The sequence below is a fragment of the Hylaeus anthracinus genome, unplaced genomic scaffold (assembly GCF_026225885.1).
Source record: "Hylaeus anthracinus isolate JK02 unplaced genomic scaffold, UHH_iyHylAnth1.0_haploid 11997, whole genome shotgun sequence".
Lineage (NCBI taxonomy): Eukaryota > Metazoa > Arthropoda > Insecta > Hymenoptera > Colletidae > Hylaeus > Hylaeus anthracinus.
In genome coordinates, this window is record NW_026534344.1 from 7,548,547 (window position 1) to 7,576,280 (window position 27,734).

The following is a 27,734-nucleotide window of genomic DNA, read 5'->3' on the forward strand; positions in this document are numbered from 1 at the left end:
ATACAAAAAATCCATTGTATATAACTTTATTATTGTGTGCGCAAGTACTTATGAGGTATTATGCTAGAAACGAATAAAACTTCATCTAATCGAAACTAATTTGAATAAATTTGTATTCCTTAAACAATTTCCATCGTCAAGTGGCGACAACAATTCATTCATCCTTCCTAATAATTCCGCAACAGACATACTTCAATCGTATCGGCCATAAAGATCACAATAAAATTGCATTATCACGTTGTGGGTGGCGCAAAATCGATAGCGGTTAAATAGGTAACATCCCGCGATAGCAATTTTAACGTTCAACTGGAAATTGTTGCTCGTATCGCGGTTGAAAGTACGTCAGGATTTTCGTCTGCTGTACTATTCAAAATTAGCTGTCACGCGGTGCTGGCGATACCGTTCGCAAAACACGATTTGTTGGGGGGATAAACAAGAGACGAGAGAGATTGATTTTGCTGCGCGTGGCATGAGTAATGAAGTTACTCTTCCTCTCCCCCAACCCCTGTTGTGGCGGACTTCTCGACGGTCTGGCTTATGATGCGGATGCCTGGTGTGTGGATCAATCGATTAGCTAAACAAGGTGTCAAGGTCCTTGAAATTGCTTTATTGTCACGGGATACTTCCGCGTTTCTGCTGATCACGTGTACGTTCGGATTGCCCTTTGATCTACCATACCGAGTGACGTATCGTGTGTCTGAGGGACGACAGTGGCTCGAACGGATGTGGAAACACGTCTCGCAGTCAAAGGGTTAAAAGTATTGAAGGAAGTAAGTCCAGTACTCGGAGTTCTTCGAGGCGTCGATCTTCAGCAACAAGAGCAAGTAGTTTCCGCCGGCCTACAACCGTCATTGCTGCTGGAGGCCGATAGAAACCCCTAACCTTGTCGCTGCATACATTTCTTCTTCATTCTTCGGTCTCGTTGCTTCAATCTTCTCAAGGTAAGTACAGTTTCACATTTTTCTATATCAAAATAAACGAGACACTGCCCTATATACATATTTATAGGTTTTGACTCTCTGATCAAAGACTGAGGGCAATATTTTAACGAAATCTAACAATCAAACAATTATTAACATATGGAAAATATAAGGAAAGTTATTACTTCCTTGAAACATAGCAATTTTACTTGTTTTAGTGTAGAAGTGAAAGTATATTTTATGAAACGGAGATCCACTTTTGTATAATTCTCTAACACAAAATGGAAATATTAAACGTTGTAAACCTGACATTGTATGCAATGTAAAAACTGCAATCCGACGGCTCATAACACATTGTAAACTGTAATCGCGGTATGCCGTGTAAACCATATGTAATTAGAAGCAGAAGAGGAATTAATTAATGAAATAATGTCTGCTATTGAAAACTGGAGTAAAACGAAACTCGAAATGCGAGACAAAGTTATAACGTGAACAAGAATGGTTAATTGAACTGTCCAACAAATATTCAAACTGAGACTTTTTGTTTCCCAGGTGACAGATACATCAATACATTTTCCCAGTTAGTAAACAAATTTTTCTTTTTCTGATTCTGATATTCAGAATTTGATTTTTTTTTTATTGGAAGGAAAATCGTAAGTAAAACTCACATTAGTGTTAAAAATCTTAAACAATTAATATTAGTAACTAAGTTACAATATCTAATATACTATTACCCACATGACGGAATCGCACATTATTGCTATTCAAATTATCCTAATGCAGTATTTTGTAAAACACAGTCTACCAATCATCGTCTTTAAACGTTGCAGATGTTTAACAGTAATTCAAAATGCATTCTCGATTTCTTTTCCAATCGCAGGCGGATCGCCGAAAGTGGTTGTAAAATCGCGAAGAGCGCAAAGCCTGGAATGTACACGTATCTTCTGGATTCAATGATTCAGCGCATAGTAGTTCGTATCGATGTTTTTTTTTCGCTTCAGAGTACTCAAACGAAAGGAAAGGGTTGGTAATTTGAGTAGCCTTCGCATCTCTGGGTAACCTTTGCCCTCGTTCGATGCTCGTATCCCATGGTTCGACGCTTCGTCAGAGACACGGCGAATGTTCGGATTTTATCGAAGAACTTCCTTGGCCGGCTGCCAAATCGTACGTGTAGCTCACTGTAAAATCATTCGATCTCACGGCTTCTCGCTTTCTCCCTTTCTACCTCTCTGTTATACGACAGGGGTGAATAAGTGATAGGAAAACAGTGACACGTCGGACAGCATTGTCACGTGTGACTATTTAGACTGGAGGTTGACAAACTTTTCGTGAAAATCTACACGACGATATAAAATAATCCACGTGCCTATTTTTGTTAACCGTGCCAGTTAAGTGTATTATTAGTAACCTTGAATATAAAATTTATTTATTCCTAAAAGAATTTTAATATGTATGAAATGGTACAATTTAAGAAAAATAAACAAGCAAGTTTGAGACTGTAGTCTTAAAGTGATTTTTTTATACATTACCACACATTAAAAAAAAATATAATATTTCTCTTAAACGTGTACCTCGATGCCTAAAGATTCATATAAATAAAATATCATTCGAATGAATTGCATGGTTCCAAAGGTACATTATTTAATGCAACGCAATTCAAGTTTGCACGTTTTGTAATGACATGGCTCTGACTGCAAAGAGTTATTAACTATTACACATACTACTATAGTTGGCAATGCTAATGTTAACGAGATATTATTAAATTTTGCAGAAATATCACAATTATTAATGATACATAGAAACTGTGTCAGACCACCATTAAAATTTGTATAGTTATCAGTGACCGTAGCAATTGCTATAACATTAAACGTTATTTAAAATGTATATACATATTCGCTAGAAGTGAAACACGTATTCTGCATATTTCAAATGATCGATTTACGTTTAAAAACGTTTTCTCAAAAACGTGGGAATTCTTTAAAAAATTACAATCCGACTTACGAGTGGATCATGCTAACGTGAATTGTTTTTATAATAGATTATAAATCTAACGAATAAATTGTTATTTATTGAATACGTGTTATTGAATTTCGAGAATCAATTCTGACAGATATAAAAGAACAAACAAACTAATATACCGGTAGGATAGCGATAATTAAGTAACTATTCAAGTACATTAAGCGTCGTGTGAGTAAAGTGTACTTCATTATACATAATACTTATCATGGCATTTCGCGGATGAATTTGGTTGTATGTAATGGACGTACTGCATACTTTATTCAAATTGCGCATACAGAATTTTGATTTTACTGCATATTCTGCACATTTCGTAGTATTTTGGATATACCGCTATAGTTTACATATTCTGGTGTACTAAATATGTGTAATATATTTATGCTACCTTTTGAAAGTTCAAACCACCTAATGGTATTTAAAATAAATGAACGTTTTCTCCTGAATTTGCATATGCTTCGCTAAAAACTTCCTTGAATATTATTTGATTATCACTTAAGTATAATTATATATGAAAATAATAAATGTATATGAATTCAGGTGCTTCATGGTTGTTAGTTCTGAATCATTTACCTGTAGGTAAATCTCGCCTTCTCAGGCGTGGTAAGCTACTCTGTGGACGTATTGTTTAAGGATAGCAATTGTAGAATCTATTTCAAATTTCAATTTCTATCTGTAAACAACATAATTTCGTTTGTTTTGTTTCTTATGTACAGCGATCGTACGATAGGATGGCGAAGTTTTCAATAGAAGACATGGGAGAATCAACCTCTTCTAAGAAGGTGAGATGAAAAGAACACAGGGAGCGTGCGTCACTCTTGGGTAACCATTCCATATTGTCGGGGAAATTACTTTACCTCTTCTTGAGAATTTTGAAGTGGTACTACAGCCTGTTAGCGTATGAAAAGCTGGTAGAACTTAAGATCTTTCTGTTCCTAATGCTCCAGTCATTCCATTCATATGTCAACGAGGCAAAAGCTTTCTTATATGCCGAAAGGAATTCACAGACGACGACTTAGAATACTTAATTAAGTAACTCAGTGCAAAAGCTACAACATCCGTACTCGTTTTGCGAGGCTGAAGTTTAGAGAAGAATTTGTGTAGATTAAAATGTTTCGTCTCGAAGAGAATTTTTCACAAAACAGGAGAAATCGAAATCCGATAATCCATTCAATAGTTATTAAGTGTAATAATAGTTATCAACGATTAGGATGACTAATTAAATATGGATAATAGGCTTGCAAAGTTTCACGCTTTTATCAATAAAATTTTAACTTAATCGCTTGGAGTACATAGCCTTGCCTCGATCTTGCGAGCATTATGCTCCACTATATTCTATATAAATACTCATTTGCATGCTATTAACCTTATTTTACTCAAATTTAAATTGAAATGTAAATTTAATTTTAAACTAATTCCAAACTTAAATGTATCCTCTGAGCCTTGCATTAGTTTCTTTCATTTAGTTTAGCTCTATTGTTGATGAATCTATACACGGTAGTCCATGAATAATTAGTTTGTATTAGGTGACTGTGAAGCGTACCATACTTTAATTCCCCTAGAGACAGTACAATATTATATTACCTTTTCGTAGATGAAATTATTAATACAAAAACCAGAAGTGGTACTCGTTGATACGGTGCGTGTGAATGACTGGCAACACGAGTGCCATCGAACTTTACAATTCGCGTTTCGATAAAATAATTAATCCATGAGAATTTAATACCTTCAGCATTTCCTCTTTAATTAATAATTTGTTTTACTCTTCAGTGTCTCACCTGAACGTGGGTCGTGATATTGTGTTCCAAATTTCAATAATCACATTAGAAATATTCTAAATGTTTTCAAATTAATCTCTTATTCCTCAAATGCAATTCTTTTGCATGTGAAGAGTAAATATTAAAAAACTGAGTGATCTATTTATCATTGAAAATGTAGTAAACTCTAGCTTTCTAATACAGCAAAAACAAAACAAATAATAAAAATTAAATCCTAAATACAAATTGTTATACTTTTGAGTGAATGTATCATCGATATGAATCTTCATCCAGACAAAATTTTGAAGTGACTAATAAACGACCAGCAGTTTTTCACTCGTTAAGCGTTGAAAAGAAATTAGAATTAGAAATGAAATTGTTTCACGCTGAAATGTTTGAAACGCAACCGATAAATCAAATAAACGTCACGAACAGATCACCGTACGTTGTTTTCAATCGTCATCGATTATTTGAATAAAATTCTACCCATCTTCGACCACGTGGGTGCATACGAATTTTTCAACTCGATTTGCTCGCAAACACAGTCCTACTCGAAAAGAATTTATTTTTTGTTCCCACATTTTTGTTTACAATGGGATCCGTTACTTTTCAATCACTTTCATAAGCTAGAATTATTAATTAAGCGAATGTTCGATACGATTTTAGTTTCTCTGAATCTAAATTTGTTACCTTCGAGACAAATATTAATTTACGTATATTAGGTACGACGCAATAAATGCTAAGCACGGTCTTGTTTTGACTTTGAAACTTCGATTCGTTGGCAGAATTCCCCCAATGATCTATGCAAAAGTTTCAAGGTTCCAGTGCGGCAATCCCCTTGATAAGGTCTAGTAATTACGGAGAAGTAAAATTTAATGGGTTACCTTGGACTCGGAAGCGATGACTTCCCGCAATTCCCGCAGGAAGGCTCCGAAGAACGGTATCACAGGACATTCTGGCATCGCTAAAGCGCGAGCGAGGGCGAAGTCATATTCAGGAGACAACAGGGCGGAGGAGAGGTTTTCCAAAACTGGAATGGGCTCGTTCACGCTATGCCAAAATGGCTTTAACTTGTTGGACCTGGAAAGAGAATGTTCCACTTTACTCAATGTACAAACTTTAATATAAGTAAACGCTTTGTAGTGTACAAACTTTAATAAGTGCGTATTTCATATTGTCGAATGTATATCATAGACGTTAATACACGAACATTACACATTATTGAATGTTATAAATGCTAATAAGCACCTACTCCGGAAATGCATAATTTCAAATTAATTCATTGCTTTGGAGGTACGTTTGCACTCGATTGCTGGAATTTTTATGAATTTTGCAAGTTTGAAAACTGACAAATATTTTGTCAATCTCAATGCAAACTTTGATATATACATATATATTTACATGTTTGCAAAAGTGTGGTTAATATCTTTTTCTCACGAAAAAATTAATTGAATTTGATTTATTACTGAAATGAATTTATGAAATGTATAGTGTGCGTACATACAAAGAGCGGTCAATATTAAACCTTAAATATCATACTTGTATATAAACTCTATTAACAAAGATATATTCAAATAACAAAAAGGATAGAAACGTGCAACAAAACGTGGATTTGTAACCATGATTCTAAAAAAAAGCCATGCAAGATATAATCCAATGTCATGGCCAATTGATTGCTGAGGCGTTGATTACTTTCATTTGTTTTGGCTCCACCAATGCTATTTTGTTCAAATATATTTTTTTATTCATATTATTTTCTTATTTCTCGATATACGTGTAATGAACCCCACCAAACGGATCTTCTATTGAGCCAATGGTTTACGAGAAAATAATTCTTGAATATAGGTGTAGCTATAATTTCCACGCGTCCAACGTGACTTCTACTCTTAAGACACCATTGAGATACTTTGAATTGATAGGTCACGGTGCCACGGCGTAGATAAAATTCCAGCCATTCGGTTCGTTGCATATTTCTCGAAACCGTAACACGTCCGGATATGTACATATACCGAGGGGTGCGTAAATTGTGAACACGTTCAAGGTATACGGTCATTGAAAACAATGGCCTGGTCTAAGACGATGCTCCAGCAGGAAGGTTTTATTCTCTCGTTCGCGGTTGCAAGGGTTGCTGGTTTTACAGTGCCGGCAATAAAAACTACTTTATTTCTAGATTCCTTCGCAAACCGACCACCAGGGTGCCACTGAAAGCGGACTTTGTTTCCTTGGCAGACATGTAAAAAGCTGGATGCTTTTAATGACAAGAAGATACCGGTGAATTCTTCAGCGCCGGATGCGATGATTTGGCGTTGCGGCCGTACCTTCGTTGAATGATTACTGGGGAACATTTCGTTTGCACCTTTGATGTCGGACCGTTCTCGTAACGATGCGCATGTAGTTGAGCTTTACGTAACTCCCTGGGTTGCCTTTAAGCGTGCCTTTTTTTTCTTATTCAAGCTTCAACAACACGACATAAAAGTGATTTCATTCGAAAGGAATCTTATTTGCTCTGCATTCGCCTTGTATGATGAAAGTTGTATCTCTCGGTTCTGAGAGAAAAATTAATATGTTTCATTAAAGAAAATGGAATGTACTGTTATTTTTACAATGTCATACTGCCTTAGGTAGCGTATCACTGTAATTTATTTTGTTCAATATTAATTATACTTTAGACAGAGATGAAATTGGTTTGGGGGATAAATTATAAATTATTAATTAGTGTTTATTCTGTTCAGTTAACTTTTTTGTTGTTTATAAGATGCAAAACAAAACATAATTTTCATCTGGTTATTTGGACGTAAATTACTATTATACGTTGATAAGAATTGTCAACAATATTTTCTTCTTATGACTGTAGAATTATTTTTATCAGGGCCCGACACCTGGAATCTACTAATTTAATTGAGTCAGGGATTGACAGGCTCTCCTATGCTTTCTATCGATAATGAATACGGACTCAAAAATACAACAGACTTTTTAACGTGGCCTTGCATTTGACTCGAGAAAATTGTTCGACGTCGAATACTGTTTCCATTGCTTGCGAGATGATGAAAAGCTCGAAATTGCCTTTAACGCGTCTACTGTCACGTAATGCATACATGTATGTATCGTAATAATGTTAATACTTTCCTAACCCCCGGATTTTTCCTAAACTGCACACAATAACATGGGATAACTTCAATTTCCATAACACGCGCAATATGGGTATTCATAACATGCCATTTTTAAATACAATTTTTCATTTCCATTACTTTTTAGTTGTAAATTTCTTCCGTGACGTTCTGGTTAAGTAAAAATAATTTCCATTTCCCTTCCTATTCCATCATACGCACGACATAATCTTTTTTAGGGGGTAACCCTTGTTTCGTAATGGGCGCGGCAGTTTCTCCGATGTTTATCCACCGACTTGCGAGAAACATTACCGTGCAATATCCATTTCTCATCCCCTGTAACAAGCCTGTCCAAAAGTGGCTCAATTTTCCGCCTGGACAACAAGGAAGCGGCGACGGTTTCACGGTGGGCACGATTTGTCTCACTCAATTTGTGCGCCACTCATTTACCGAGTTTAGACGCCTCTGGATGGCGAAATAGTGTCGCGATTGATGAATCGATAGTTTTTTTCGACAAGCTCGTGGCTCTTTCCACGCGACCATGCTTCGATCGTGATCTTGAAAAGGTTACTTCTTTTTCTCTTGACCAGTTTTGAGGCAACCATCAACTCTTACAACTTGGTACGTTTAATTGTATATTTGTATATGCAAGAATTTCTAAAATTTTCGACCGTTCTGTTGAATTTGTTTATAAGTTACATACGATATTCTACGTCACGTTAAGCGAGTCTAGTCAATGGATCAGTCTAGCAGAATGGCTCGTGATATAAACAGTTATAACCTTGGCAATTTTGAAATGTCTCTAATATAATTTGGTAAAAATATTGCGAAGACCTTAGGCAACAAGAATATTAACAAAAACAATGTATTTGTAAACTCAGGAAAAAATAATGCCCCCTGAGACGTTCATTGTCACCATTCAATGGATTCCTTTACAGCCCCTCGTCTCTGACACTGTAAACTCAATTACACAGTTTCGATAATCGATTCTAACAAATTTTCAATCTCGCTACATCTGGGTAGCACAATTTATTAGCAATTTCAGGCAAATTGAATTACACGTTTCTTCGTGGGCGTATCGTCTATACGGCGAAACGAGGGGCAGTGTTTTTAAATGCAGGGATTAATCTGCACGTTGATCCACGTTAATGGCGTGAGGAATCTGGGTTAATTGTGTGTTTACCGAATAATTGGTCTTTAATTAAAAAGCTCATGTTCGGCTGAAATTGTGGTACACGATTTAGTATGTTACCATTAAGATAATCATATCCAACGGACTCGTGTGAACATTATTGGAATTTTACGACTTGGAATAGCCTTTGGACATTTTGTTGATTGTCACATTTTCTTAGGCGAAAAGGTTCTTCGCAACTTGTCAAGAAAAGTTGCGAAAAATAAATAAATTGCAAAGGATTAGAATCAACACTTGCTAACGAAACGAATACTACCATGCAGTTACAATTTAACATTCGAAATAATAGAAACAGAGTGACAACCAAGTAAATAAGGCAATTAATCCTTACTTGAGGCCGGCAACAATTTCCATGGCTGAGTTAAAGTTTCCAATGTTCCAACAGGTCTGAGCCACTCGGAGAAGGCAGGACAGCACTGCCTGTTTTTCTTCTATCGTCGCGCCGTTTAGTATCGTTTGGGTGACCCATGAGCTCACCTGAGTAACATACAACAATAACAGCGGTTAAGATGGATGCCATAACGTATGAGACAGAACGAACGTCGTCTATCATTTATCCTTTTATAAAATTTTGTAGAAAAATAGGTAATTCTTCTAATGCGTTTTTGACAGTTTACTAACTCCACAAGTTTTTCAAACTATAAACATTTTTCTAAATTCATTGTTAAACTTTATCATAATACACGAGCGTTTGCTAAATTAATACATTAACAATATTTCTGCTTTGTGTTCTGCTTCTGAATGTTTTTAGTTAGCCGAACAAATATAGAGGATTATTTTCTCTGCAGTCAGGACGTGAAACAAAAGTTAATTTGCAAAGCTAAATTGGATACGGGAATATATTATTTCGATCGCGAATCGTATTGAGACATTATGAATGAAGCGGTGTATGCTTCTTACAAAGTGTACAGATTATAAAGAAATGAATTTTCATAAGCTGCATAGAGACGTGGTGCATTTTGATTTGTGACCTGAATGCAAATTTGAAGGAAGTAAAAATAAGTATACGTGAAAGCAGTTTCGCATAATGCAATTTTAAATCTAGATGTCTTCTATGGAAGTATATTCGATAGAAATTATGGGAAATAAAGAAAATATATAGTTTGTTGATCGGCGAATGTTAAAGTAAGCTTGATACTTTTCTGCGTTATTAATTTTTGTTTAAATTAAACATTATGAAATACATTTTAAGCTATAATTACCTTCAAGTAAAGAAACAAAACATGTTACACTCTCAAAATTGAATGGAATCAATTATTTTATATATACATTGTTTGCACGTTAATACTGATTACTCGCTGGTATCTCTGTTTTATATGATTGGGACTGAAGTGCCCTGAAATAATATTTACATTGATCACAATTCGATATTTCAATGATTGTGTACTTTTAATGAGAACGGTTTTTCCAATCATAATACCGCCTGCTGAACGTTGCCGTATTTAAATTTCCAGTAAATGTAATTTTGCACGAATGGTTCTACCATTTCCAATCAATTTGAAAATTATTTACCATCGATTAATATTTTATTATATTCATTTCCCATTGATTCATATTTGTTATGCTATTGTGGTGGAATGAATAACGAGAAAAAATTAATTTCAAGCTCTCTTTTTGCAAACTTTTTCACAACATACGAGAATACAGTACGAAAGAATATAGTGTTACCACGTTAAAGAGATTGACTGTGTCTGAACGGAAGTAAAAAGAAAGAGATTTGTATACAGAAAAATTCTATAAGGGATGATTCGAATAAAAATCCATAAAAGTGCAAAAATGTTTTTCGAAATATTTTGTTTAATATAGATTTACCTCTTTAAACGTCGACTGACGTCGTAAAGTTGACGAGTATCTGAACGAAAAGAAGAAGGCGAGTAAGCAAGAAAAAACCGAAGAGAAAAAGAAGAATGTAGTTTTTAAGGAAGCTCTGCATAGGAAGATTCGAATGTAAATATGTAAAAATAATAAAATGTTTTTCGAAATATTTCATCAAGTATTGAATTACCTCGTTAAAGCGATTGATGAGTGTCTGAACGGAAGAAAAAATGTTGGGAACAGGCCAATTCGACTCTTCCTCGGTCTGGGTCGAGCTGTTGGCGGTGCTGGGAGTGCTGAAGCTGTGACTCGGCGACGGGGGTGGCCTGGCAGGTGGTTTCTGCGTGTTCTGATCTTGTGCCACGTGCCTTAGGTACTCCTGGGGCGGTACCTGGTAGAACAGCTGGTATTCGGTCTCCGTCAACCTGAGCGCCACCTCCTCGGGGAAGTGCAATAACTTGTGCAGATCCTCCAGCTCCTCAGAGCTCCGAGGCGGCTGCGGCTGCGGCCGCTTCTCCAGCTCTAATTAAACAATGTAGCCCGACATTAATGTTAGTGCACGTTATTTTTTTACCAGCGTAACGAGTTACATGAAAAGATTTCTTCGGTGTTTTATTGCGAAATTAATTTCCCTTGGCATGTTATTCTTTTCCTTCTCGTTAAAGCAAACAAAAGATGGAATTGCGCCGTCGAAAATTCTCAACATTCCGTTTTGATAGCTCTGAAGCAGCGGTCTACAGTCTAATAAGTCAACTCGGTGTTTTCATCGAGGTTATTTCAAGTAGAGTTAGAAATAAATTTACACCTAATACGCTCGCAATGTTTCTACTCGTAACAATATATGCATTATATTTAGCAAATATGTGGTAAGGAATTTTCGATAATTTATAAACGCTGAAACGAGCAATTTCCTATTGTGGTTTAACTATTTAACGGATGGCTGTTCCTGCTAGAAAGTGTTTTAATCATTTTCAATTATTGCGGAATATAACGTGCTTGTGCTCTCAACGTTACTAATTCATATTTTGATCATTTGTGGCTCGATTTGTTATTTTCAATTACCACCGTACAGTTAACACTACGCGAATGGACTCGATAGAGAATATCCATTCTTAAAAAAGCATTGATGACGCTCTCTTCCTATTGTTCTTGTCCTGATATAAACATCCCAAACACTTCGGGAAGTAAAGCTTTCGAAAAATGTTTTGTAAAATGTTACTGGACAGGTTAAAAAGTAAATTGAAACGGTCGCAGTTAAAAAAAAAATAACGAAAAATGTTTTTTTCCTTCTAGCACTGTAGTCCACGGGAAGAAAAAAAGGGGGATATTAAAATGTTATTCAAAGCGCAGCGACAATTTTGAATCTGACCTAGTTTCGTTAAAAGTAATTAAGATTGGCGCGACATGCTGAACAGGACGTGTAGGAGCATAATACGTATACACGAGGACCTGGAAAATGTGCGAGTGGCATCCATTTGCTACGACAAGAAGGAACTTTCAAGTAATTCGACGTATTCGGGGTATTACGAACTGCGTTGTTATTAAAGCAATTCATAACACCGAATTGTCTACTTTAACGCGGAATATGGCATTGCGTATTTAATGACAAAACTGTATTTAACGCAAATAGCCTGGTGTTTATGGTATGGTAATATTTATTACTTAATTGTATTCATCGTTATTGCAGTAGAAAAGCAATTATCAAATATTGGAGAAAACGCCAAAAACCCGTATATAAAACAATAAAAAATAAAAAAAAAGGAATTTTGTCCAGCCTGTATCTGTTATTGAAGACCTATGGCAGCGCTGTGAAATGTTTGCTAGTTAGAATTGCTTCGGTTCACTTCCCTCGACAAACACCGGTTGGTTTTTCCATTATAACAATGTTCACTATCACAAAGCCCCCAGTGTGAGCAACTTTTCGACTTCAAAAGATGTCGTAACGTTCACCCACCCGCTGCATTCTTTTGATTCGACGCCTTGAATTTAGTTTTCCCTTTCACGCATTGAAAATAGGGTTGAAAGGAGAGTAGCTCGATACGATCTTGGACATCCAACACCTTCGACCGCCGAGTTCTCTGTCATTTCGAAAAACGAGTATCAAGTACAGCTTTTATAGCTGTTGTAAACACTATCTTTTTTATGGGAATGTATTTGGAATAATTATTAAATATGCATTCTATTGTAAGTATCTGAAGAGAGAGACTTCTTTGAAAATTAAAAAAAAGAAAAACTATATAATCGTACGATAATAAATAATCCTGTATTTAAAAATACATATCTTAAAAGATAAATAAATATTTTTCACGAGTCATTTTATTATTAATGTTTTAATAAAACATTTAATATTATTCGTCAAGCGTACAAGATCTTTTAATAGTATTTAAATGATACTCTTTTCTGAAATTCTGAACTTGTCTGTTTGAGATTTTTTTATAATTCCTAGTGCTTTTGAAATTTATTTTAGTTTTTCTATATATTTCAGTGTGAAGTACAAACCTCTTAATTTGCGAATATATTAGCTACGAAGTAATGGGTTCTGTGTCAAATGACTATCGTAACTCTACAAAGTTCTACCGATAAGAAACATTAGTATCTTATAAAATATACGGTTTTCGATGTTCGAGAAAAATTGCTCGCGCAAATTTCGCGAAATATTATTGCAAAAATCGAAAAGTGAAATAAACACGCTTCGCGAATGTTTCGTGTTTTAATGACTACTTGAAGACTTTTGAACCTCATCTGATGCACGTACTGCCTGAGGCGTCATATCGGTTTTTAAAGACAGATGAAGGAGATCCAATAATTTCATAGTTTGCGAAATGCCGGGGGCTAACGGTAGTTTATCAAACTCGAAAACTTTTTGAAAGGGATATGTCCAACCAATTGTGACCCAGTTCTATTTCCCAGAAATATGGAGGATGAAATCGACTCCTTCAACTTAGTAATTTATCATTGAATGTAAATTATAGGTGAATTGTCTGTGGACGATAAGAAATTACAATTGAATGGATCTTAGAATGCATTTCCTTTTTACTCTTCCCTTTTACCTGGTTCCTTGGTTGGACGTAACCTTCACGTTTAATTTTAATCCCGTGTAGTTTAATTGTGAATGAAATAATTTGGTTTATTTCATATCACTATTTAATCTCTTTTTGGAAAACCGTTTGCAATTGATGATTCGCATTCCGGTACAACGTAGAGTTGTAATTTTACACTGCGGAAACTCGTACGCTGATGTAATTTCACGAGCGCGATATAAACAAGATAGGAGGAAGGAATGCGAACTTTTTCAATCGAAAGCCGTCCGGTTGCGAACAGAATGAATTTTCATTTGTTTTCGTGTCCCTGTGGGACTGTGGACGAAGGCATATGGAATGAATGAAATTTTGTTCATCGACGCCACGGTGCAAAGGCGGTTTCAGTTAGATTATTGTACTCGTAGGGAACGTTTTTCTGCTTAACAATATAAAATGTGTTACACGCTAACTGAAACTGGGGAGCTGTATTACGTACGCTCAGTAGTTTTTGGCATGTGGCGGAAATATCGATGAGAGAAAAGCGGAAAAATGAAAGAAACGAAATTAAATATTGTGTGAATATTTAAAATATTCAAAGGAAAATGGCGTTGTAGTCATCTCGAGCGTACATATATCTCGTTGATACTCGTATATCGATAACTCGAGTACTTTTTTAATATTTTACATTCTGTGAACAGAGTTAAAAACATATTCGAGTTCAGTTTCGTATTTAACCAAGTTTGTAAATGCCAGTAAAGTATTCATACAAAGATTTATTTCCATTTATACATATTTAATAATAATTAGTTTCACAAATGGTTCGAATAAAATTTTTGGAAATTCATATTATTAATAATAAACAATATTCAAAGTTCAAAATTGTATGACAATCCACAATCACACGGACCATAATTTATGCAATAAAGATACGTTTCAGAATTTACAAGTTACCATAATTGTTCAATAATTTCAAACATTTTTTGTAAATTTCAAACATTTGCAACAATGCCTTCTCTTTCCTGGCATGATCGTGTATCCTCTTTCCAAACTTTTAAAGGCTATCGACCACTCCAATCATATTATCGGTGAAGGAGATTATTAACGCGGCGATAAAAGCACTTTAATAATTGAATTCACACTGAAGTGTTTCGATGTTCTGTTACGAGATAGACAAATACGAGCGCATTATTATAGTTTACGTTCTCCAACTGAAAGAAAATATGCAACATGCTGGAAAACGTAACGACTGATAAACTAGAAACTTATATACATATAGAAATTACAACTTTAATGTTTTGAATGGTAAATTATCCACTTGGTAAAACAAGATTTCAGCCATTACACTGATCGTAGAAATGGTCCTGGTAATTTATATTTTTAGATCGCGAAAACACGTTGAATCATTGATTACCGAAACTATCGGGTTCGAGTGGATTTTCATAGTCTCATTTCACTAAAGACGCAATTACCCTCTGTCTGCTTGAATAGTGATAAACATTTTATGTGAGCAATGCTAGATCAAAGGAAAGTCGAGGTGGAAGCTATTATTGGACACACGTGCAAACGCAAGGTCAATAAACGAATTCTTGGATGCTGGTAATACTTAGCGAAAACTTTATGGTTTTTCGCTTTTGCTCGAAAGCGACCTGCTAAAAATATACCTGTGGATTTCTTCAATAATGATTTCAGAAATTGATCGTCATTTCGAGGAAATATGAGTAAAATATATGGATAAAAATCTCGAAAATAACGAATAAGACATAAACCATCCATGAAATAGCAAATATACAATGCTCTATTCTTATAATTTCAATTTCAGTATCCAAAAATATGAATTTTCATTGCAGTAGTATTTTGTTTTTAATTTCTTTCAACGCGTTAAAACTCGTAAATAAATCGATCAATGAAAATGCTACAAGAATCATGCTGATCCCAAACCATTGAATATAATTTAAAAAATTTCCAATCAGAAAATTATTCATTAATTAATGAGTAAATAGTGAATTAAGTGTATGATAACGGTTGCACGAGACCGTATTTATTTGTGCAATATATCTCCTATGGACGTTAATCGAATCAATTATCATAAATCACGATAGAAGATGAAATCGTAGCCGCTAGCTGTAGTTAAAGAAACCTTTTGCAAGTGCGATTAAATTGTTGGACCAACCTTATCAGGTAATGGTTCGGCCACGTGGGGTGGAGGAAGCGGAAGTGGCTGTACTATTCGCCGTTGGCGGTGATGAAAACGGCGCTTCCACCCGAAGGTGGAATCGCCACCTGCTCACCGTTGAAATCAGCCCGATGACAACGACGGGTAATCCCCACGTAGTTTTGCAGCCTGCATCAGGATGGCTCCATTGACCTCTATTCGGCAGGATCACACGGACAGTTTTCGCCTTCTCCTTTTCTCCGTTGGGTTCCTTCTATTGTCTTTCAAGGATTCCCGGGGCCCTCCGTTGACCTGCAAGCCAAAAGATGAAAGTCGGTTGGTAACTTATTCTCAAAGAAGCGAGAGACAAAGCAACGAATAAAGAACGCAAACTTGCATAAGAAAAGGAATTACTTGGTAAAAACATATTTCGAAACTTCGACTGTTGACGAGAAAAGTTCGGCAATAGGTTTGGAAGAAAGTGATTCTTGAGAAATATTCGTTACTCGAAAAAACATATTCGACAAGAATTTTGTATCTCATCGAGATCTACAACTCTTGTTTAAAATATTTGTTCAAAGGACTACTTTTTTTTATATCGTTTTTCTCCTTGGAAATTTGTTTTTCATAAATAATAAAAGTTGCTCTTAAATTTTATTTAACGAAGTATGCTTGATTTTAATCGAGGAAGTAAAAAATACATTTTGTAGATAATTTTAAAGAAAATTTGAAAAAAAATTAACCTTGAATTTCGAGGAAGTAATGGATTGCAGAAGGTTTTATTTAACAAATGTTCACTGACTCAGGTCTGTAGAGATTCAACCCTGTCCAATAATTTTGTTACACCCTGGAATACAAATTCGATTCGCATAACGCGAACAATATTATGTTTCATTACAGGAAATTCTCTACTGATACTCCTCTATAAAACACAAGTTGAACCATACCAATAACACATCAAATAATCTCTTTCAATTCTGTTTCAGTAAAATAATGTTTCCTCAGTACTATTGCAACAGTCAGTCATGTATCCTAATTGATGTCTATATATGTTTTCAACGTTCGATGCATTAAATCGACGTTCTGTGTGATTTAGTGGAACAAAGTACTATTGTGTTCAGATTACGCATTGCATGCAACATCATTGCTCGATAGATTGCCTTAACGTATTGTTGCATACAGAGTATTGAATACTTTCCATTCTGGCGGTCGTTTGCCAATAGATGTAATCGATACAATTCGAGTTGCAATTTATACGTGTTATATATGATAATAATGTTGTACAATGAGCTGCTTCAAAACAATGAATACATAGCATTTACGAATCGTCGATTCACATAAACTCGATTCATACCCTCCCATTTGGATAATAAAAACGTTACATAAAACGTGTCAATATTAATTAAATAATTAAAATCAGAATTTAATTCTGTTTTGGAGCTCGCGTTTCATATTATGTTAAATTCTGCTTCAGAATTACGTTCATTTGAATACATGATGGACATCTAATCTCTGGTTTGCAAGGCTTTCAATATGACAGATTTCAAAAGTAGAAACTGTCAGATTCAAACATTTATGCTTTGCGAATGTTTGTTCGTTAGTTAACGCTGGCGCCAAAACTAAAAAATAATTTTCCCCTTTTTGGCAATAAATCTGCAACAACAGAATTTAAGACCTCGTATTGAATGGTTTGTTATAAATAATTATATACATTTTTTGTTTTACGATTTGTCATGCAAAAAGACATAATTTCGATTTACACAGTTTTATGAGGAACCCATCGACCATGTAAATTGGTGACAGATGAATCTTATGCTTTATCTAATTACATTTCTGTACATTCTTACATTTGCATACTGATCAGGTTAGCTCTGCAAAGTGGTATTAAGGTATAACTACTCTGACAAATCGTGTGAAATACATACCATTTGAGATTGTGAAATAACCGCAAGAAACATTGACACATATAGATTTAAAAAAAAAACGAAAAGAAGATATAACTTGAACGCATCAAATATTACATGCGAAAAAGGAGACACGATTTAACTATTTCAACAGAAAGTGTCAACATCAATTACACTATTGGAATTACAGTTGCATTATTCACGCGAATATAATTCAGCTTTGCACTGCGCATGGAATATCATGCTAAATTCTGTTACAGAGTTGTGTTCATTTGAATACGCGAAGTAATATTAAATTGCGCAGTGGGACAACAGGAACAAGTTACAACGAAACGCGTATCTATCGAAAATTGTGTGAGCGTATATCCTACATAGAAGTTGCCAGTATATTTCGGTAATATGTACCAGGAGGAACTTTTCGACCGTGCAACCCACGTAATCCTTAAAACGACGTTGGCCTTAGCAGAGGTAGCTGCAAATTGTCGTCGACAGAACGTGTTAATTTACCGCGCAGCGGTGAATTTAACGACTCTCTTAGGACCAACGTTAATTCCTGCTTCGTCGTTCTTTCTGGATTAATCATCGTCTGCTGTAGCAAAGGAGTCATCAAGAAACTTTCACAAGCGTCTGGGAGATTTTGTCGGCGATTCTTGTCGAAAGAAAATTTAATTTCCTTTCTGTACTGTTGTTTTCAGCCCCTTTAATGATAATACATTCGTTATCTTACAATTCGGTAGGGTAAAATGCAGGCAAGTCTTATGAGGATTAATCGAGAGACGAAAGTATTTAGATAAGAGAACTTTCAGATAATAGAAGTTGTTTTGATGTCAAGGACAGAGTAAATGGAAATACAAGAATATAAAATATAAAGGAGACAATATTGTTCAATCCTGTCTCTTTCTAACGTATTTAACAAAATGAATCCTGTGGATCCCAAATTTTAGAGCTTTTTCACAAAAAATAATTAACCTACTAACAGCCTACTTGTGCTCCTCCTTTTCTGCATTGAACAATCACTGGGATACTCGTTGAAATATTTGCTCTAAATGGTTTTTATTAACGCATTTTCGTTCCTTTTTTTATTAGAGGTGGTATGAGATATCGGAGTTTATATATACATCTCGAAAAATAAAAATAAAATATGATTTATCGATTGTAGCTCATCTAAATCATTTGAAAATAGAGACATGACTATTTCAGTTAGGAATGAAGAGAAGAACGAGTCCAAAAATAAAGCAGTCTCGATTAAGAAAAGAAATTAAAGAAGCTGAAAGTGCGTAAGGGTAGACTTTTCTCCTGCGTACGATGAACTTCCCATTATGTTCTTTTGTCAGGAAACTGGGATTTTTTCAGAAGGGTTGGCACTCAGCGGTTAATGGTATACGAATGGGCACGAAAGTCAAGTGTCGGTCATCGGAGACGTTTCCTAATGTTTCCGGTTGCGAAAGCTCACTGAGGCTTCCCAATTGCTACAGCACAGGAGTCGAGTGATCGATGAAGATTTCTGGAGACACGTAACTCCAAAATCTAGCATTCGAATGACAACAAAAAATACTAAGGAAAAAGTCGTATGCTACATGGACATGTATAAAAATATGTAAGGTTTCATTTAACAATATTAATTTGCATTTAAATCTCCTTCATCGCTTCACTCAGAAAAAAAATGATTCGCTAATTAATTTGTTTGTTAAATCTTCGCCATCACTTCACTTACAACAAATTATTTACTCCATATGGTGTCCCCTTTGTACAGAATAACTTTTGGAAAAGGATATTTTTGATAGCTTCGTCCTCTCGTGAGATATTTTATTATCTTTCATTCAAGGAAACACTCTGTATAACATCTGTCCATAAACAGGATTATCGTATGAAATCGATTCCCCTTAGTATCACTTTCAAGGATAAGAAGAGTCAGAATGTGGTTCAAGATACCAGAACAAGATATTTCCATCGAGTCCCTTCGTGTTTGTTTACGCATCGGTGAACAGTCAACTGGAAACACTAAGGACGATTTTAAATGCGATTGCCATGCTTTAACGCGGTTGCTTTAATCCCACCGAGAAGAGTTGGAAGAACAGAGGGAGAAACAGAAACTCGGAATGCAATTTCACGTCTGTCCACGTACGCCGGCAAGGGATACGATTTCAATAGTACAAGGGATCGATTTTGCCAGTACTTTCAAAGTTCAATGGAATAGAGTCGATAAGATTCTCTATTTGTGTTTAAGAAAAATAGTTACTTAACAATAATTTTTCTTAATAAAATGATATTAAATTATTGTCTTTCTCAAATTTACTTTCACTTTATAGATTCTTTTTGAGGTATTGGTAAAATTATACTCGAAATAGTCTGTTTTAATAATCTTCAGAAATGATTGAATTTTAACATTATTCCAATGTTCGCAGTTCAATCATTCGCTGGAAATCTCCAAGTTATAATATATTTTTACCGGGAAACGTATTATTGATCCACGAAGTCAGCCACGTCAGCAGCTTTCAGAAACATCCAATTGTTTTGAGAATAGATTAAGAATTAACGCAACTTAACATATTATAATATCACTTACTAACTATTACTTCATTACATATTATGACATTATTATACTAACATTCAGAACATTATCATTCATACAAATGGATATTTCTGAACTCTGTACGTATAAAATGTAAGTCCTTCATTACAATCTTAAAACTTTATCTATCCGAGGCCTATTCGTAGATTTTTTAATTATAATATTTATCTACAGAAAGCATTTAACTGTCTTGTTGATTGTCTATACACAATGCACAATTTGAGAAGCACAATTGCAAATACCGTAATCGATACACCTAGTAACAGTATACACAAATTAATATCAGGTTAGATTAATGTATACCACTGTAGAAAATCATCTTCCTAATTGTAAACTGTTTCTGGATAGATCAGTAGTTAAATTGTTGACAGTGGTTTTCGTAACAATAAATGTTGAATATATCAATAAGACTAATTTCACGCAAAACATTATATCTTTTTCGAGTACTGTAATTATCTTTACGTTTAAGTGATTTAAGGAATGCTATTATCGTTATCAATGATGTAAGTTATACTTGAATGAGCATGAATACTATTATTTATCACACTTTCTTTCACTGTAGATATTTGGTGAATATTAATAAAATTCCTGTAAATAGTAAATTCAAATGAGAAGTGCATTTATGCTAAATAACAACAGTTATTCATTTCAAATGATACTGTTCCACGAGGCTGGTATTATCTCGAAATTCGAGATTGCGCATAAATGATGCGTTGGTCGATCTGCTTCTGATACGATCTCGAAACGATACATACATATTAGTCACTACCTGTAATTATCTTTTCGCTATAATTTAGTTTACCAATTTTCGCCGGAACGCAATTATTGATACACATATAATTACTATAAACATTTGCGTCAAACGTTAATACGATCTAGTTATTTAAAGGTTGATGAGATTCAATGCAGAGATAGTAAACGGTAAAGTAAGGTAGGTAATGTATGAAATAACTTTTTAAAGTTGCTTTAATCTTGACAGCATACTTCTATTACTTACATAAAATTACTTAAGGGCAACATAAATACACCCAGATGCCACTAAAGTTAAGAACGAAGCTTAGGATGTGGTTGTAAATCGTATGACGCTGTTATATTATAAAGAAAAGATAGATTTAAAATATTTTTTATAGTAACACATTTCAAACCCTATTTTTATCCGTGCAATCAACGAATTTGTTACTTTGTGTCAGTACAGAACGTTACGAAATGTTCTACTTGTAATTTCTAAAGTTTCTTATTTTTCACCGATTGAAAAGTAACCTATGACAGGTTCACCTGTCTGATATCAAGGTTCGCCAGAGTTGTACACGCGACAATGAAACCATTCAAGGTATCGTTTGCAATCCAAATTAAGGTCAGTTCCGAAGAGTACGTGTATTATATACGTGGAGATAGTTGCAGTTCGTACGCACGAGATAAGTTATCAAAATGAACAGGTAAGGGAGGTAAAATAATTCCTTGGTATTCCATTTAAGCTCATTTTGCGCTAAAGAAGTTTATCTCGTTTACACTTGGTACGGTGGACGATATTGTACCACGTCCTGTTTTTCCGCCGCAGATTTTATGAAAGCAGCGAGCGTGCATTGGCAAGGAAAACCCTGCGGAGGTGGGGAATGTTCAGCAACTTTTCAAGTTTATTAGTCTCGAGGGTGGTGCTTGGGTTCTTATTGAAACAAAGTTCTAGCATCGTTGACTAATTGGAAGACATGTTTCTTTCAAACACGACTGCACCGATGGCTCGGATCTCTATGCGCAATTCTAATAAATGCATCGGTCGTGCGATTTTCGCTAACGAAATAAATAGAATAAGTTCAAACGATTCTGATGGTAGAAAAAGATAGTGATAATTGAATGTATATTGACAATCCTCTTTTTAATTGGTATAGCAGCAAAGTTTTGAATGGCAAAAGAGCAGCTTCAAGGCTTTTATGGTTATAAAAATAAAATTAATAATTTTTAGCACGATGATATTCAATAAAGTAAATATTTTACTAATAAGTACTGTGAATAGTGTTGTTGATAGTTGTTGTCTTTCTATTGGAGATGATTTTTGTCAATTAATTGCAAACAAAACAAATAGTAGTTATTCATCGAATAAAGAAAAATTTGGTTGATAAACTAAATTTCATCATACTCATACTTGATGGATTAGAATTTGTTAATATATAATTAGTTTCCTATGCCAATAGTTGCCATCAAATATTACGACAAAACCACGCTTAATAATTGAGTAGTCTTTTTTCAAAAGTTTGAGATACCTACGTGAGTCTAATTGACCAGCTCGATAGTTTTAGTGTTAAGGGATTCTTTGATGTAGAACTTGAACAAAATAAGTAAAGTTTACTCGGACTACATGAATTATGAAACACAATTATAAAAGTTGAACTTTCCTTTATATTTTCTCGAAGTTTTAGATGTTACAAACATTGTAAGTAAAAGGCAGGCAAATAACAAAGCTCTTTGAGCACGTAAAATACTTATTTAAACGTTGAAAATAAAAGAGACTCGTGGTCAATTTAATATGTTTAAAATAGCTGAATCTTTCGTCGCGAGTAATAGTAAAAAAATCTTTATTATCTATAAATATAAAAACTCTAGCACTCGAGGAACGTGAATATTTTTCGTGGGAATTCTTCAGTTAACACTTCTTTTATAATTCAATTCTATTTCCATTTAAAAGTGTAAATTTGTTCTATATTCAATCACGAACGTGTACAATAAAATAAAGAAATCAATAAAAGTGCTTCCTTAAAATTGCATATATTCAAAAGCTTTCCATCAATATTTAAAATTCTCACTTGCAACTGTACATTTCCAAAACCTCTTTATTAAAGAAACGACTTCAGCAATCATATTTTTACGAAATATTAAACATTAGTTATTTACTGTGCCATTTAGCTATCATTACGCCAACCCAATTTTGAATGTTTTATTAATAAAAATACAAACTCACAATAAACTACGACTTTTATATAATTATATTATTTGATACTATTGAAAGGGAATGCTTAGATACTATTCGTTGAATTTTGACAACTTTGAATCCATTCTGGAGAACTTAATGGTATTTCTCTCGCTTCGTGATCCATACTTTCCTCCAATGAAGATAAACTGTACAAATAAACGTTTAAAGATCATTAGACACAAGACTATTGCGAGCATTGCATCACGCGATGCTTCCTTCAATGGCCAATTTATTTCTCGTTTCGAAAATTCTCGCAGACTGTATATATTACATTACTTGCCTGCGTCAACTTCACTTCCTTCCGCACTGTCATATTTTCTGCCTCGAGATTCTAACGAAAGCTTTTATAAAATCGTGCTTAAATCTCATCATGAGACAGCTTTTTTCCTCTGGTGAAACATTGTTCCTGGCATCAACACGGAGGAGCATCAAAGTGTATGAGAAGCGCACCGAGGGAGAAGACGTGTTCTTTCGTTGCGTGCATCGCGAAAGATGTTAATACCATTTCTTCAGGTTAGCCTATATTTCCTCGGCGAGGGCTTGGTGTTCAGGTAGTACTGCGATAACAAAGTACTGAAACATCTTGCGGCTAACAAATGAAATCTTACAGCAATGCATTAGAATGAAGAATTTACACGCACACGTTTAAACAGTATAATGGCGGAGGAACTTCACTGCTCAGAATGTATTTGCGAGCGGAAAATAAAGTACTTCTTATGCAAATGGCGTAGCACTGAGGTGTGAAGAAGATATACATACTTCACGCTATTTTGATCAAAGGCGTCGAAAGACACCTTTTGAAATTTTCATTCAAAATTAATTCTTAAGTTTATTCAATTTCCCACGATTTTCTCACTTCTCCAGTAACAATTTTATGTTTATTATTTATTTTATTTTTATCAGGTAGTGTGTTTTCACACTTTAAGGAATTTACAATATTGTTTGATTTTAAATTATTTTACCAATAAATACGAACACACTGAGGCAATGCCAATTCTACCAAGTAATTCACTGTCATAACTACCAATTGAATTTATTTACTGCTTTTGAGTTGTTGTTTAGAACAAATTTATCATGTTAATAAATCCAACACCTTCTTTCCATGTTTCAAATATACGTGATGTCTGCAAGACACTATATATATATATACATTCAATGGAATTAATAATAATCTGAACTTGAAATTGTCTTAAGGGAGACCTGTTCTTAAGGGAGAAACTGTAATAGATCAGGTGTGTACACAGAGCCGAGACAAGGTAAGGGCAGAAGCAGCACGTAGCCCTGGGAGTCATTTTACGAGGCAGCAAACGGAACCCATCTGCTACCCAGGAAAGACATCTACCCATATTCAACTACAAAAGGCTGTAGCTCTAGATCCACTAGCTTGCAAGTTACGAATTCATGATACCAAAGCGGATATTAATACCCACGCCATATAAAAATTGTAATTTGCAATTTACAAATCTAGTTGGGACATCTAATTGGTTAAAAATTATATTTTCCTACACAATATCAATAAATTATGGTTTATTACGTACGTGTCCATGTAGGACGTATCCACTGTGTAAATTCAACGATAGATTGCTATTAAATCTGACCCGATTCTGACCCCTGAGCTGCCTATTTATGGACTGGTATACGCCCAGTCTGAATTAGTATGAAGGTGAATTTGAAGGACATTGCACGCAGAATGAACTGAACAAAGCGTACATTGAAGTATTTCGCAAGTATAGCGAATCCTGCGTAATCGTCTCTGAAATGTATCACGTATGGGTCGCGTGATTATCCCCACCACTTCTTGGAGCTACTGGCTTGGGGTGAGTTTCGGCGTTAGGCCATCATCCCTCATCTGTAAGGCGGAGCGCAAATGCTTCCGAGGGGTCGAGAGCGTACGATACGTAATAAAAATCCACCCTTTTCGACCCTCTTACCGAGCCTTCGTGCTGCCTCTCAGAGATTTGGAACGGCAGCTTTACTATCAAATATTGGTAACGTTTTTCTCCACGTGATCTATGATTCTAAATCGTTCGATTTCTAAACTTAAATCATTTCTGTTACAGTGAGAATGTGTGTGCGAGTTCATATTTTTACAGATGCAGCAATAAAAAGAATTCGAAACTTAAATCAAAGTATGAACATAGGATACGTCAAACCAAGAAAACTTTAAAATTCTAGAAATATTTATTTACAAAGAACTGTAAGTAAATTCGATAACGTAGCTTCCATATATAATTACAAATAAAGAAAACCGAAGATGATTGTCAAAATCAATCTCAAATCCATAAAGAATTATAAGTTGCTTTTTTCTGTATATATTTTCCACGAGGAAAATATTAGATCTGTAAAATTGTTTGGCTTGTATTATAAAGATAGTGTAGGTTTTAAAAGTATTGTTCTAAATATTGTGAACATATGTTATAATATTGAATTTATTCCGATGAGTGCCGAAATTGCAACAGAACGTATCAAGCTTTTTATACGCGGAATAGATTTTTGAGCTATCAACCAAAAAACGTAGCGAGAATGCAATCAGGCGTCAAAATGTTTTTCATATGAAAATTGCCAATATTCGGTATGTAATCGGCTTATGTTATGGACGCAGGTAAAATTTAAACGGACACGTGAGCAAATATTCCAAATATCCGATAGCAACGGCGAATGGATGTGAATACAAATATGAACAATACTTTTTGATATACTGTTCCTTCATACGTGCTACATATTTACCTAAACATATTTATGTATAAATATATTATACAACATATTATTTATTATGTATTATACAAATATATGCATATTATATTTGACATGTAATATTATTGTTTTGTGGAATGCAATTCACGACAAGAGTGTTTCCTTTCTTCAATAATACATTAGGTGTAGAAATTAATTCTGTGCTTTTCTAAAGTAAACATACCATTTATTTATAAAAAAAAGAAAACATACAACTTTTCCATACGGGTAAATAATTATGTAAATCTAAAGACATGGAATTAATTTCAACATCTAATAATTGTCAAGTATACTTGTAATCTGATAAAAGATCAACAATAAGTAACTGGGCAACTGAACTTCGAATATATTTATAAATAAATTGTAATGGTCATCAAGTTAATACTTAGGGGATGTTTAGATTTATTCCAATCTACATAAGATCAAATTCAGAACTTAGAAGTTCGATAATTGAATTTAAAAAAAATGACGAGTAAATATTGTTACTTATTCGATTAGTAATAATGAATAATCCCTTAATATTACTACATATAGTAATAACAAAAATGTAAAACCTATCAAGATCAATAGCTTATGAGCAAAGAAATCAAAAAGTCCTGTACCGTTTTCCAATGAGATCATTGGTTACGGAGATAGAAGCAATTAAAGTTTGCCGTTGGGACTCTCGACGCGGCCCGCTCGTGCCCGGGGTTTGTTTACCTCTGGGTAGTGCGCGAGTGCTCCGCACGTAACACATGCGCGCGCGCGCGCACGCGGTCACGAGACTTACAGGGTTCAGCACTCGCGCCACGCAATACAGGGCTCAGCGCTCGCTCTCCACGTGGTCCGTGCGTTCGAACGCGTAGATGCTTTAACTCCGAATATCTCCATAACGAAGAGTCGGATTGAAAAGTGGTACAGGACTTTTCGATTCGTATTGGCACTAGGTATTCATCATGTATTGTTATTAATAGCTGATGTACCTCCGTAACGAAATCTTGGATTGAAAAATGAAAAAGGACTTTTCGATTCGTACTGGCACTAAGTATTCATCATCAAGGAGTATTCCTTATTTTTACTAACCATTGAAAGATGGAACTTGCTTTTAAGAACTTTTACTATGTCTAAGGAATGTTTGTTGGGCGAAAAAAAATTGTTTTAGTATCCTTTGCATTTGGTATGTGGCGTTACAGTCACACATCAAGTAAATTGCATTGAGATTGACATATGAATTTGGTATGCAGTTTATAACAACAGTATTTTTTTCTTGAATAGAGTGGTTTAGAGAACAAGGAAACATTTGCAATGAGGCTGAACAACGTTAGCCGAGTCCAACTAGTATATATGTTTCTATAATATGTATTATTATATATTTCAGGATATTCCTCTATGCTTGAAAATGTGTACAATATTATATGAAATGCTCGATATAATTAGAGTAAATGTTTTATTGTCGAAACATTTATGCGAACTGAACAACCTATTGTGTACTATATGCTATAAACAAACATTGTGTATTACCTTTGATGTCCAACAATGCGGATAGAATCGAGAGTAATTTACAGAATTCCTACAAAGAACACATAATGAATTCAAGTCGTATAA

General features: G+C 34.7%; 1 protein-coding gene across 3 annotated transcripts in view; it reads right to left on the reverse strand.

Annotated features, from left to right (window-relative positions):
* LOC128889672 (1-phosphatidylinositol 4,5-bisphosphate phosphodiesterase epsilon-1-like) overlaps window positions 1–27,734 on the reverse strand; it is a 115,982-nt gene that overhangs the window by 20,496 nt on the left and 67,752 nt on the right. For all 3 annotated transcript variants that reach the window (XM_054147508.1, XM_054147506.1, XM_054147507.1), the window contains exons 5-8: window positions 15,995–16,288; window positions 10,995–11,326; window positions 9,321–9,466; window positions 5,575–5,770 (exon numbers count right to left, since the gene is read on the reverse strand). In XM_054147508.1, coding sequence (XP_054003483.1) covers window positions 5,575–5,770; window positions 9,321–9,343 — 219 coding nt within the window. In that variant the 5' untranslated portion in view covers window positions 9,344–9,466; window positions 10,995–11,326; window positions 15,995–16,288. The remainder of the gene's footprint in view (window positions 1–5,574; window positions 5,771–9,320; window positions 9,467–10,994; window positions 11,327–15,994; window positions 16,289–27,734) is intronic.